The following is a 15,220-nucleotide window of genomic DNA, read 5'->3' as shown; positions in this document are numbered from 1 at the left end:
ACCCTTGTAGGGACTCTCCATAGGCGTAATTGTTTTTATACTGTACAAAGCGTATTTTCTATCGCCCTACACCAACCCTACAACTAAACCTTTATAAGCTTTTGTACCCACCGTGACACAAGTCCCCTGAGTCTGTGTGTATTCAGGTTTAAGTCCCCACCAGGATATATAAACCTGTACACACACACAAACATATTTTATATCCATATCTTCTTCCACTAAAGACTCACAGACATGCTCATTAAAAACAAAATTGTGACAAAGGCCAGCTGGGCAATTTCACAAAAATTACCCATAAAAGATTTTAATTTATATTACAATGCACACATACTGTACATTTCTATACACCATCATATACATAGCATATACAAAGCTTCTAGCCATAATTATAAGAGAAATAGGTAGATTACTGTGTATATGAAATCACATATAATTGCATATGCCTTTAAAGTATAATTATGATGGTTAGATTAATAGATCTGGCTAGTGCAGGTCATCAGTAGTTCATAATAAAAGTTTAATAAAACCCGAATCACATTTCTTACAGTACATTCATATAAGCTCATTACCTTCAGGGTTCATCTACTTGACCAACTGAATTTCAAAACCAATTAAACACCCGATGAAATCAAAATTGGAACTTTTATTCCATGTTTATTACCTTTGAGAATATCTATATGCCTAAAGCTTGACAATATATATGCCCAAAGCTTGACAAAATTAACTATCAAATAGCGGACATACACTACTGTTCAAAAGTTTGGAGAGTGTGAGATCCTGATTTGGTGCTCAATAATCTTTTCTTTTTATTAGCAACATTGTGCTGCTAAATATTTTAGTGGAACCATGATATTCTTTAGTAGAGAAAGTTCAACATTTATTTAAAACGAAAAACTTTTTTTTTTTTTTTAGAATTGTGTCTTCAACTATGATGATTTTAATGAATAGTAAAAATAAATAAATAAATAAAAATTTTACTGTCCCCAAACTATGTATATAATATATGAACAATACAGTCTTTCTCTGAGGTATTTAGCAAAATATCTGAGCTTCTATTCTCTGTACAATGGAAGTGAATGGTGACCAGGAGTTCTCAAGCTCAAAAAAGGACCACAAAGCACCATAAAGGCATACTAAAAATTGTTTATTACATGCAACTAAAAAAGTAGCTTAAACAGTCTGCTATAAATAACAAGGAAAGTCATACAGGCTTCACATGAGGGTGTATTAATGAGGACAGAATTTTGAATTTTTGGTTGAACTCCGTTATTATCTTCCAGAGACCAACATCTCAAAGCTACTGTCAGAATCACATGGTCTATGTTCTGGTTGGTTGCAAGTTTTGGGTAAATTGTACTTTCCTCTAGAAATCATATTGGATTTCATGTCTCAGTAGTCTCTCGGGTCAGGGTGCAATATACCAACTCTCTGTCGCCACAGAATTACAAATGTGTAACTCCATTTGAGAAATAAAGTTATGAGGAACACACATCCTCTCCCCTCTGAAAGTTTTCCAGTTTTGTTGAAAACTGTATTAGCAATGGGAGTACATCTGAGCACTCAATCTACAATCAGCACACTCACTGTTGCTTTTGAAGGCTGGCACCTGTGTCACTTATACCTCCTCTCAGCACGGACGGGAAGTTAATTAACTGCCTGTAGGACCAGCGGGGTCCTTTGACAGGCACCGAGTTGGACACATTCTGTTCCACAGGCATTTATAGTGACGAATTAGCTCTGCCGCCCACCTCCACATCCCCCTCCCCATCATCAGTTTTGTCCTTCGCCCATCCGAAGCAGCAGTGCTAGCTATCGGGGAACTACTGCTCTTAAGTCTTTAAAAGACAGCTAGGTAGTTTGGTAACTTCTGCTTCTTTTCATGCACAACATGTCACAGTGTTTTCTGCGAGACTGCAAGCGAGGCTATAAAGTTAGATTAAATAAGTACTTACAAAACAATATTTTTTTACCTGAAGTATTGCATCTATTTTTGAAGGAGATGCTCCTGTGACTAGGTTTTAATAATAAATTAATTAAATATATGTGTGTGTATACATATATATATATATATATATATATATGTATGTGTGTGTGTGTGTATATATATATATATTATATATATATATATATATATATATATATATATATATATATATATATATATATATATATATATATATATACATATACATATACATATACACACATATATACACACACATACATATACATATATATATATACATATACATATATATATACATATATATATATATATATATATACACACATACAAACATATACTGTACACACATATACTCAAAATACATATACACATATACATATAAAAATGTATAAAATAAAAATATAAAATATATATAATATTGAAAATCCTTATTTTTTCATTCATTCATTTTATATTATTTTAAGAAAATTTGTGTTTCGTAAGCCCTTTAAAAGTGTTGGAAAAGTGTGGACTGTGAAGATGGAGGTGATATCTGACCATAGTTAGTCATGTTATCTGCATTTATGTAATCATGTTTTAAAAGGCCATTGCGGTATTCTGAAACATTTGCAACTAGACATTTCTGTCATTTCACAACACGTTATCTAATGAATGATGACAAATGAGCTCTATGTGAAAATGTTGAATGAGATATGAAGTGTTCCTGACCTATAGAACTCCCTCCCTGTCCTTTTGTGAAGCATTGCTCTACTGCAGACTGTCCGTGCCCTTGACCAGCAATCAGTCAAGTGTGGGTAGGGACTCACACACACACACACACACACACACACACACACACTTAAGCCAATATCCAATCCTTTCGAGGGCCTGAAGGCCAAATAAACAGACTGTGTCTGACACCCCTTAACTCTTACTATCAGATTATTTTGGTATGGGTCAGAATTTATGGTGTTACTGCTGCATACTTGCACAAACAGACATCCCACTGGATAATATACTTCTACTGTATCTCAGTAATCTAGAGGCACTATTCATTTATTAATACAAAAAAGTTCATCTAACTTAATATGGATCTTTTGATATTACCAATTTTTATTGGAAAATCAAGTAAATAAGTAAATTTAATAAAAATTAAATAAATATATATATTCTCCTTTTTTTAACTTAATTTTTCATTTATTTTATTACTATTATTATTTACTTTTCTCTTTCTCAATTTCCACCCTTACAGGTCATCCTAGAATTGGTGGTTCTTGGTCAAGATAATAATAAAAAATGTGCATCAAATTAACAGGAGCGTGTGAACAAATAATAACCAGTGAATTCTCAAATGAAACTCATTCCACACTTTGAGAGGAATTGACACAGTTTGATAGCATTACGAAGTGCGTTAGGAATCAAAGTAGCATCTTTTTCATCTTTCAGAGGGTTTGTTGTGTGGAAGAAGAACAGTTAGCATGCTCTGCTGTATTGCAGACTATTAGAAGCTTCCAGTGAAGCATGCTGCGTTGACTTGTCAAAATTCTTCCTCCTGTGGTGACAAGTTGAGATGATATTTCAACAAACCACACAGACCGGGCCAGTATATGCACTGTCATGGTTGACAACAGACCCACTGCTGAGCAGCAAAGACATATTCCACCACTCCAACTGCCAAACTTTACTTCTTAGGACTTAAGACTCTTTAGAGCAGACGACAGTGTACAGTCACTACAAAGAAAAAGAAAACTAACATACTAGAGGAAATTGCACTGATTGTTTATCTAGTATGTCCTAAAGACTAAAAGAGCCCCATTTAGTCTCCTTCAGAAATGTGTGTGGCACAGTAGAGATGTTAAATATGGTGAGTGAACAGAAACATACGGTCCTGATATATCAGGGATGGATGAGTAAGCCGAGGAGTTAAGATCAAAGTAGCTTGGATACGAATGTCTGCCCAGTGGATTGGAGTAGGGCTACCTCCTGCTCTACCCAGCATGCATACTGATGAATTCCACGCTCAGCCACTCCCTTTAATATACATGCAAAGATCCCCTGTGAGAACCAGAGGGTGGAGCAGATTTACTAGACATGCATAATATAGAGAGTATACTGGCAAAGTATCATTTTTTATTGTGTATGTAAGCATGTGATGTTTGAAATAGTATTCATTAAGCGATGGTGAAAATTTCCATCTATAATATGCTGAACTGTCATCACATGACCGCATTATGTCACGTTGTAGTCACGTAATGTTGGATCTAGTTATTATCTCTAAAATCAAAGTGGTTAGTTTAAATTTTAATTTTAATTTATTTAAACTGTGTTTCTTGGCAGGCAGATAAGTCAAATTTAACTTAAAAATTAATTATTCAAAACTTTAAAAATTAAATAAAAATAAACAGTTAAAAGAGAGGAAAGGAGGAGATGTTAATGATGTTATTAATTCCAAAATCATTCAAGGATATTCATTATCATCTCTATGGTTATGTTCAGAATTTAATACTAAATGGATTAATAAAAGTAGTACTGTCAAATGATTAATCACGATTAATCGCATGCAAAATAAAAGTTTTTGTTTGCATAATATTTGTGTGTGTTCTGTGTATATTTATTATGTATATATAAATACACACACACATACAGTATATATTTTGAAAATATTTACATGTATTTACATGTCTATATTTATATTCATAGAATTTATATTATAATAAATATATTTAATATATAAACATATATTTTCTGAAATATATGCATGTGTGTGTATTTGTATATACATAAATATATATATCATACATGCATACATTATGTAAACAAAAAAACTTTTATTTTGGATGCGATTAATCGCGATTAATCATTTGACAGCACTAAATAAAAATATAATTTACTGTATATTGTATATTTATTAAACATTGAATTAGTATGCATTACACAATGGTAAACATTTTAAACTGTAGTATGCTACACTGGTGTCATATAATATAATATAATATTAATATATTTTTTTAATATGGAATTTTGTCTTTTGGGAGTTCGATCAGTCCAATTTAACAAAAATAATAATAATAATCATTTAATAAAAAAATACGTTAAGTATAAAGTTGAAAGAGAAGAAAGAGATGGTAAAAACAGCTGATATATACTGCAGAAATAGCATATATTATGTAAAGTGTGTGGTACAACATTATACAACTGCAAGCAATGGAATGATACAACTGGTAACTTGTCGGCTGCTATTTAGATATATGTGTACCTAGTGTACAATCACCTGAAAGCATTTTTCCGACAGCAACCACCACTATCGATCTCATGGTCTCTGACTGGAGCCCTTGATTACTAATAGGAGGCTGTTGCAATTCAGAACCTGGCTGTTGAAGTTCAGAGGCTGTAATTTACATGCTAATATGTAGAAGAGGCTAGAATCTTCTTTTATTGTGTCTAAAATCAACATTGGCTTTAGATGTAATTGCATTCTTGATACAGAATGTTTATTGCCTTGTTAGCTGGTAATGAAGTATTGAAGAGCAGAAGTTTGGTTTAAAGAAACAGCTAGCATGATAGTCTTAACCTGCGTACCTGGAATTGCACTTGGGTCTCTGATCAATACCCATTTCCTTAGTGCTTCGTCAATTCGTCAATTTTTAACTTAGGCTCATTAGAAAAATGCGCCTCTACCTACATTTTTGCAAAACTCCTATTCCCATAAATACAACTGCAGTGCAGTCAGTTTCATCTGAAATGAACACTAGAGAAGGTAAAATGGCAGGAAATGTAATTCCATTTCAGAAAAATCATGATTTCAGAGGCAGATCATCGAGAAATAAAGACAATTTTTTCATACAGCTCCTTAAAAAATACTGTTATGACCACAAAACACTTCTGCCATTGTAAAATTTGACACTGACATGACATTACTGGCTCCACGTATGGCTTTTCTAACGTAAGCTTGCTCAGTAGCTCACCTGGTAAAGCACTGCGCTCACGTTGAAGAGTCCAGTCAAATGCGAGTTATAATAAAAGTGCTCAAAAAGAAAAAATTAAGCTGAAATGGCATGGTTGCTTTAGAAAATGTATTTTTATCTCATGTTTGCTTTTGTTTTCATTTCATTCAAAGCATTACCCTTTTAGCACCACTTTTCCTTTCCAAACTGCTGCAATAATGTACAACAATCAACGCAATAAAACATTGCTAGATTCACGTTTGTTTGATTCGAATTAAAAATAAACATCTCTTAAAGGGTGAATGAAGCAACATAACATGTCTCCACAGTTACATTGTTCCAATGAGTCTGGGTTGTCAATTTTGGTGGTGCTCTGTGTCTTTCACACATCCTTAAAATGGTTAGTGTTCATCCACATTTTAAAAAAATAAATCAATGAACCACACACTTTAAACCCCTTATAGACAATTTGCTTCCCACATGCTACCCACATTCTCATTTAGACAAAAAGATCTGCTTGAGAAAGTCTTTGCTAGTCTTAACATATTGTTTTCATTTATAGTACAGGCCTGAGTGCATGCTTGCACACTTTAATGTTCTTTCATTTCATCCTTTTATCATTGCCTACCCTGCATGGCTCAAGCAAAGTCTGATCTCGTGAAACCAGGATTGAGAGATCTCTGAGCACTCCACCCAACTGTTTGAGCCCAAGATCCCACGGGATGACCGATGTTATTTGTAGTTGCGCTCTAAGCCTGACATGTTATCTCGATCCGTGGTCAACGGCAGTTAATGTACAGGGATGTCTCGAGCCCTTGCGGTAATCACTAATGTTTATCAGAACCCGTCATCTCCAAAGCTAATTAAAAATCATCAAACAAGGCTAAACAACAGAGCTAATTAACAGGACACAGAATAACAATCCTCCACGGACAACAGGCTAGCATGAATTTTCATACAAACTAGCAGAGGCTTCTAATCATCAGAGTTCTATGGACGTGCTATTGGCTATGCTAGTGTGCTAGCACACACACATATCAAAAACTACAATCTCTGCTACTAGCTATATTATGGCGGGAAAAAAATTCTAGCACGTAACAATGTGTGTTATGGATCCAATACTAAACTTTACATGTCTTCTGACTGGCTAAATATGTCACTTTGTGCAGCACAGGAAAATTACTTGATGCTGGAAACACTATGACTATCTGGGACTAAGAACTAAGTTGTTACGTAATAATTTATACACTGTTTAAAAAAATCCAAATATGAAAATAAAATAAAATAAGACTCCTAAAATGGCTGAAGACAAAGTCAAAAACTAACATTTTGCAATACCTGCCAACAGCAAAGTGAATTGAGAAAATACTTCATAGCAGACATGAAAATATATTCTGCATTGTTTTTATCATAAATATTTTATTTAAATATATGTTTTATAAATAAATAAATAAGTGATTTATATATAATCTTTAACTATTTAAAAAAATAAAAAGTATTTTTAAATGTATATATACACACACACACAGTGATATTAATGCTATCGCGATTAATAGTTTGACAGCACTAATACATATACATTATATATATATATATATATATATATGTGTGTGTGTGTGTGACCCTGGACCACAAAAGCAGTCTTAAGTCGCTGGGGTATATTTGTAGCATTAGCCAAAAATACATTGTATGGGTCAAAATCATCCATTTTTCTTTTATGCCAAAAATCATTAGGATATTAAGGAAAGATCATGTTCCATGAAGATATTTTGTAAATTTCCTACCGTAAATATATTAAAAATGTATTTTTGATTAGTAATATGCATTGCTAAGAACTTCATTTGGACAGCTTTAAATGCAATTTTCTCAGTATTTTAATTTTTTTGCACCCAAATATGCGTCCTATCCTAACAAACCATCAATGGAAAGCTTATTTATTCAGCTTTCAAATGACGTATAAATCTCAATTTAAAAAAATTGACACTTATGAGGTCCAGGGTCACACACACACACACACACATATACATATATACATATATAAATAAAATTGCTGACTTCTATTTACATTGAAATCATGGTAATTGGTAATTTTAATTCAGTTCACTCAGGAATGTTATTCAGAACAATGTGGTGTTAAACAAAAAAAGATGTCATTTTCACTTTAAGCTCGTCCATCTAACTTGACACAGTAAAACCTTGCATCATACAACATGTCACACAATCAGCAGCACGACATCCTACTGCTCCACAGCAGGAGGAATCTATGTGTTTCTTCATTTTCTATCTGAGTGCACCATCAGACACAGGAGGTCTGCTTTCACAGCCACAAAGGAGGAGGAGCATTACAGCACTGCTCTGGCCCAGTCATGGCAGACACATCTATTAAATGAACACGGATGTGTATTTTTGAGCAATCAGCTGTACGCCGCTATGATGGGAGCATGACAATTTGCATAACCTGATACCAGGCCACCAATATGTATGGAGAATAAGTTAGTCCATGCAGCAGTTCTGAGATATTAGCAAGCGAATATTAAACCCTTCCATTTACCCAAGAGATGCAGACTTCCATTTGCGACAGGGGTAACTTCTTCGACACAGCGGCACAATAAAGTTGCCAGGGTTATCTGTGACATCGAGGGGCAAAGAAGCGTGCCGTCTTCAAAAGGAAAAGAAAGAGAGAGACATGTTCAGCTTACAAGAGGTTCTTGATGTTCAGTCATGCTTCAAACAGATCACAGTCAGCAAGGAGCAAATCACAGGCAAGCCGTGATGCAGTCTGAAATGCACTAAAAAATGAAATGTACTGAATCGGACTGATGGAAAAATTCTGTGTGTACATGCACAATCAAACCAATTATGGTTAAAGAGATTCTCCCAAAAATGAACACTGTCATCATTTACTCACCCTCATGTCATTGCAAAACAATTGGACTTTCTTTCTTCCGTGAAATAAAACAGGAGAAACTTTGAAAAACATACTGTACTCTTTTCTATGCAATTAAAATGAACAGAAACTAGCGCTTCAAAAAGTTAAAACTATCAAATGATCAAAAATAAGTCTGTAAGACTAGTACTGTAGCTATATCTTCTAAAGTCATATGATAACAAAACAGGCTGAACAACAAATACAGCTGAGACAGTAGTTTAGATTTTTACTCTTGTCCTGCCACAAAAAATCTAGCTAAGTAAATAAATAACACACACACACACACACACACACACAGACCCACCTACGTATATTTATGTTCATTGCCCCAGTATCGCTCTGCATGTAAACATATTTCAGCAGATTTAATGTGTATATCTAAAATCAAAACCTCAGAAATACTGGAAAATCTCGTAAACAGTTTTTCTACATTGTTATAATTTGATAGTTATTAGTGTTTTGTTGTATGTAAACACTGTCACTGAATTCAGTAGTTGTCCATTCTTTCGAATCCTCTTTCGACTGAATTGCAGGCAACTGAAACTCGCTGAAGAAGTCTGGGAATCCCATCAGTGCTTATATACCAGGAAAGCTGACCAAGGCTGTTAGAGGACTGGAATATCGCGTTACTTGCATCCGGTGCGTGTTACATCTCAATGATTTCAAATCAAGGTCAGGAACTTTTGAATATGCATAATAACAACCGACTATTGGCTGAATCAGCTCTCACTTGGCTGTAAGAATGTAAGGGGCGGACAGAGGGAAAAAAAAGAGAGAGAATATGCAAGAAAAACAATAATGAAATGTAAAAGAAAGACAAATGTTGTTTACCTAATTAGCCAAAGTGCTAAATTCATGAAAACTCTTTATCATCTCTCCAAGACAAAAATAAATAAATAAAATAACATGTCCTTGAAAACAAAGGAAATTAAAAATTTAAGGACAATATTGCTGGGAAAACCTTCTCATAAGCGGATAGGACATAAGTACTCTAAAACCATGCCATGCTTCCTCATTTCAAAAGCATATTTCCTATGATCTGAATATCTGTCGTCAACTCTACAATAAGTAAAGTCATTTAAGATTAAAAGCAAAATCCTGTGCTCATCCAAAATGGATGAGGACATCAAGTTAGTCCTTCTTAGGGCCGGATAAATAAATGTGCACAATATATTCATAATTATTTTACTGGCGATAAAATTAAGCAACATTGTGGAAATCATTCAAATATTCATACATCATGCCTTTATAATTTTTCCTACATTTTTACTCTGTTTTAGGTCTTACATTAAACATTATTTTAACTAGATTATAGCTGATATATTAAACATTTTAACCTACTTTTAAGAGATTTCAGACCAAATGCATAAATACAACGATACATAAAGAATATCATCAGATGGCTGTAAATGGATATTTTTTTAGCTACTGTATATATCACATAGACTTAGTCCTTCTTTCCAAAGAACAAGTGATGAAACAAGCAGATTTTTCTAATGTAAGCCATTTTAAGTCTCTATGATTAATTAAAAGGGAACAGATTACATCTCTTCCTGTTCATTATTATAATCCTCATATCAGTGCACAAGATAATCTAAAGCGCTGAAGACACAATCCTGTGAAAAGCAGGTAGCATCCGACCAGAAAATAACATCTGCCTTTCTACGCTGTGCAGCCAGTCAGGTGGCATTTGGCTAATGTATGCAGAACATCTAAAAATCTTCATATTACGTCCCAAAAGGATGGTGATCTTGTAGATTACGGGAGAATTGCTCGGCCTAATCATTCCTGGCCAAGGGTTAATTTGCATTTGCAATGAGTAATAATCTTTTCCAGACTATTAATGAAATCTAATGGAGGTGCATAAGAGGCTTACTGTTAGTACAATTAGATGTCATGTTCACCACAACTGCTTCTGAGAGACCAGAGGTTTGAAGGTAAAACAGAGGTAAAGCAGTTAAATGGCGTCTCTGCCATCCTGGACACCTGGTAAGATTAAGTTAGTTCTACCAAACCAATTACCGGATCTTATTTTTCAATCTCATCCAACATATAAAACCTATAATACCTCAAAAAAGGCTGATTTTTTTAGCATTACAGAGCATACCGCCCAAGCCAATATTACATGAGATTAAAAGACCAGATGTTTGCTGGATATCTGAGCCAGACATGCTTTGAATGTCATGTTTTGCTTTTTTGAATTACGAAACTTGGCTAGTCAGGCTTAAATGTGAGTATTAACATTCACAGGAGGCGACACATGCTCTTTAATCAGTTAAATGGAATGCATGCATTCAGTATTTTGTTTAAAATGGATTCTGTTGATTGAACAAAACTTCAATTGAATTTCAATCAGAGACACCAAGGTCCCTCATCCAGTTAATCAACTACTTGGAATTGCTAAACTTATTACATTAAATTTATATTTACCCAAAATCTCACTCTAATTTGTCACCATGGCAACAAACCAATGAATCAAATTGATCAAAATCCCAACACGTTTTTATCATTTCCATTTTTGAAGACTGAATTATCAATTACCAAACAGTCATCTTATTTTGTGTGCTCTCTTAGTCATCGACACAGCATGTAGGGCTGAATTATAAATAATTTAGCTTAATGAACCTTCTTATACATCGGCCTAGCCAATTTCCCATGATGCACACATGTCCATTTCCAGCCTGCTAAGATTAATGACTGTGCATTTCATGGGCAAAAAAAAAACAAGAGATCTTGCAATGTCACGTCAAAGCCGTTTGGTTTACAAGCCATAACCACAAGACAAAGAAGCCGTTCTCCTCAGCGACTCTGCTAACCAACGATAATCGGTAATGTCATGGGATTAAATCCCTTTGAGTTTCCGCCCTGGCTGCCATAAGCTTTCTGTTATCACCGCAGAGCAGGTTCTGGAGTTACATAACTCCTACAACCAAACAATCACTCCTAAACTTAAAAAAAAAAAAAGTCCAAAAAGCTGGCAAGAACTCAAAGCTAGCCTAAGATTAGCTTCAAGGACTAATTGAGCTGCAAAACAGCAGTGTGAGCTTCATTTTATAAGAGCTGTTCAAAAGTGAGCTGTGATCAAACACACGCCCCCCAAATATTTTATAGGAAATGTTATTTAATTCAGTTTTATTTATTATTTAATTAATTTTAACATCATTTACTGTCCTTCTCGTTCCAAACATGGAACTGACTCATTTTCGTCCATGGAACACTACAGAAAATAACTAAAAATAGTGGTGGATCAATACGCCTATTAGTAGTCTGAATGATATACTGACATATTATCGAAATCGCAACTTAATTCTGATCCTTCTTTTTTATTTTATTAATAATAACAAAATATATATTTTTAAATTTAGCTTTATTTATTATTTTTATTTGAATTTATATTTTTTGCCCCTAAATTAGAATTTAAAATTCCTTTTTTTTTTTTTTTTTAATCCGAATGTGTCAAACAATTGAAATGTCAGTTTTGTCCAATATTGTACTGCCTTATGGCAGAGCTTCGGCAGAGGGTCAAATGATTTAAAAGTGAAAAATGATTTAACTTCTTTATTTTTCTCACACAAACCTGGTTTAATGTTCCAAAAGAATTGAAATATAGTGCAAGGACCACTTTTATGGTGTTTTTATGTGCTTTTTTTTAAACCTTGACAGCCATGATGTTTATGCTATGAATCTTCAATTCTTCAACATTTCTCCTTTTGTGCTCCACTGACAAAAAGACATACAGAAAAAAACTGACCTTGAACATGTTAACATGATCAGCGAAGCACATGGAGACATGATTAAATTAACATAGCCTCGTAAAAGCAATGCAAGTAAGTCAGTAGCATGACATTGTGCTGACCCTTTCCTTAAACAACATAATCTGCGTCAGGTGATTGCTTTTCATTTGGTCTCATCTTAACCCTCTGAATCTACCCCGGTTACTGACCCTGAAAACGGTGGGCAAATTTTCATTAGTTCGAGGTCCTTGGTTTCATCTGACAGCATCGATTCATGTGTCATTTCTGCCAATATTATATTGGTGATTCAGAGAGAAATAAAATGTCCCTGATTGAAATACTCAAGCAAAGCCAAAAGACTATTCCCATTTCTCATTGAGTATTAGCTGATAGCAATGGAGCTGCGTTTAGCAGTACTGGCCGGCACCCAAACTACAAAACCCGAGTAATTGTGTTTAAATGGTCCAGACTGATCAGCATTGTGATCACAGATCTGTTCATTCCTTTCGAATGGTTTCTTCAGATCCACCAGACAAACCTCCATGTTACCATCAATCGTGCATGAAAGTAAAGAAGCTTTGAACCATTAAGCCACTGGTTTAATGTGCAGGGCTCCGATTCACTCTCTCTTGGCCTCTGGTGCTGTGAAACAAACCGAATCCGAGTGGCTATGTGGTTCAGCTTCACTGCACAACAATCCATCACAGATCTGCCAGTTTGAGAACGGACTGACTGCAAACACATGGGTGCCGAAAAACAAGGCCAAGCCACAAGTGTGTCTGAAAGACCTCTGGAGATGATGAAATGAACTAAACATGGTCTATAATTGGCGTTTAACCTTCTTCAGATAAACCCGCTTTGGTTGATCACTTTATATGTCAATCAGACATTCTCCTTTTGTTTAAGTGAGCATTAGGGATGCACTGAATGTTCGACAACTGAAATGATTCGTCTGAAAATAGCAAAAAAATGCTATTTTGTGTATTGGCCAAATTCTGCCGATCGCAAGTCTCCGGTGAGAGGTGGAAGGGGTGGTTGTTGCTGATTACTGTATGATGATTGAAATCACGAAATGGCCTTAAACACTTAGTAAATAAACTGCAGAATGTTATGTTTTCTAATACACGCATGAATTGCATGTATTCTGATTTCTGACAGCACAAAGTGCAAGGAAAATCAGCGCTGAAACAGTATTACTCGTCAATTGCTCGGTAACATTTTTATGAATTTTTACAAGGCATGTGACAATGTGATACGTGACAAACATCTTACCAAATTCGTAATGAGAATCATTTATAAATCTGCTGTTGTCAACAAAAAGAAGAACTGCGGGTTTCTGCCAAAATAAAAGCTGAGAAAAAGCAAGAACTCCATCAACATTCATAAATGTTAGTATTGTAATTTTAATGTTGTTCTGTAAAATAAAATAAAAAAGACAGACAATAATGATAATAATAATTACAACAGCTTTATTAATGTTTTAATTATCTTCTGCTCATCAAGGCTGCATTTATTTGTACAGTAAAAAATAAATGCTTGATTCAAAAAGGGGGGTCTCAAAAATAGCCAAAAATATTATTTTATTAACTTATTAATTTTGAGTTAAATTGTGCTTTGTTGGTATAATGTCTGATAGAATGTTAATAAATGTTAAGTAAATATTTTTAAATTGTTGTTTTATAATAGATTTTTTTCTTTGAAAAGCAAGACAAAACAGTAAAAAGCACATTTTGGCTATGCAATTATGCAATGGTGAAAGAAACTGGCAAAATACATGGGGAAAACCGGTATTCAGCCTTCGGCCCAGTGCTTAATTTTGTTCGGTTTCAGCTTCGGCCAAGAATTTTCATTTCGGAACATCTCTAGTGAGCATTCATTTACTCAAAGGTCTGACTACAACAAAATGTTTTTGCAATAACCTAATGTGTGTAATGTGTATCTCCCCAGCTCTGTTTCCTGCTGCAGTGACCTCTTTCACTGTGCAGATGAATCATACAGAGGTCATTATCATATTGCTAATATATCATGGCAGAGACACAGCGCTTGAAGCAGTGCACCTCCATAATTCAACTGCTCTCCTATTAATAAAGTGCTAAACCTCCATCTCAAAAATGGTGCTGTGATAAAACTGTCCTGTGGAGTACTCTTAGTAAACCATCACTGTCAATAATGGGTGCATTTGGTACCGGTCAACTGCAGTTCACAAGACATTTCACACCCAAAGTTGCATCAGTAGTGTTCATATGGGCGCTGGAAGGTCCCAATGCTGTTTTTTCTTTAATAATTTCTGGTCACTCTCAACTGTCTTTTTAATGACTGGCACAATGAAGTAATGAATGAGTAATGAGTAATGAAAATCTGTCCTGCATCTATAATTGCTCACTGTAGTTCCTAGGTCCTGTGTACAAAAACTACCAGTCAATAGTTTTTGAACGGTAAGATTTTAATTTTTTATTTAAAGGCGTCTCTTCTGCTCACCAAGCCTGCATTTATTTGATCCAAAATACAGTAAAAGCAGAAATATTGTGAAAATGTTTTACCATTTAAAATAACTGCTTTCTATTTGAATATATTTTAAAATGTAATTTATTCCTGTGATCAAAGCTAAATTTTCAGCATCATTACTCTAGTCTTCAGTGTCACATGGTCCTTCAGAAATCATTCTAAT

General features: G+C 34.4%; 1 protein-coding gene across 3 annotated transcripts in view; it reads right to left on the bottom strand.

The window, feature by feature from the left end:
• iqsec1b (IQ motif and Sec7 domain ArfGEF 1b) overlaps positions 1-15,220 on the bottom strand; it is a 189,236-nt gene that overhangs the window by 108,059 nt on the left and 65,957 nt on the right. For 2 of the 3 annotated variants that reach the window (XM_058791009.1, XM_058791013.1), the window contains exon 3: positions 8,441-8,548. The exons of the other annotated variant lie outside the window; for it this stretch is intronic. In XM_058791009.1, coding sequence (XP_058646992.1) covers positions 8,441-8,548 — 108 coding nt within the window. The remainder of the gene's footprint in view (positions 1-8,440; positions 8,549-15,220) is intronic. 3 annotated transcript variants of the gene reach the window in all.

Source organism: Onychostoma macrolepis, chromosome 11 (genome assembly GCF_012432095.1).
Source record: "Onychostoma macrolepis isolate SWU-2019 chromosome 11, ASM1243209v1, whole genome shotgun sequence".
Lineage (NCBI taxonomy): Eukaryota > Metazoa > Chordata > Actinopteri > Cypriniformes > Cyprinidae > Onychostoma > Onychostoma macrolepis.
Note: the sequence above shows the minus strand (reverse complement) of the source record. Positions and strands in the feature narration are given on the sequence as shown.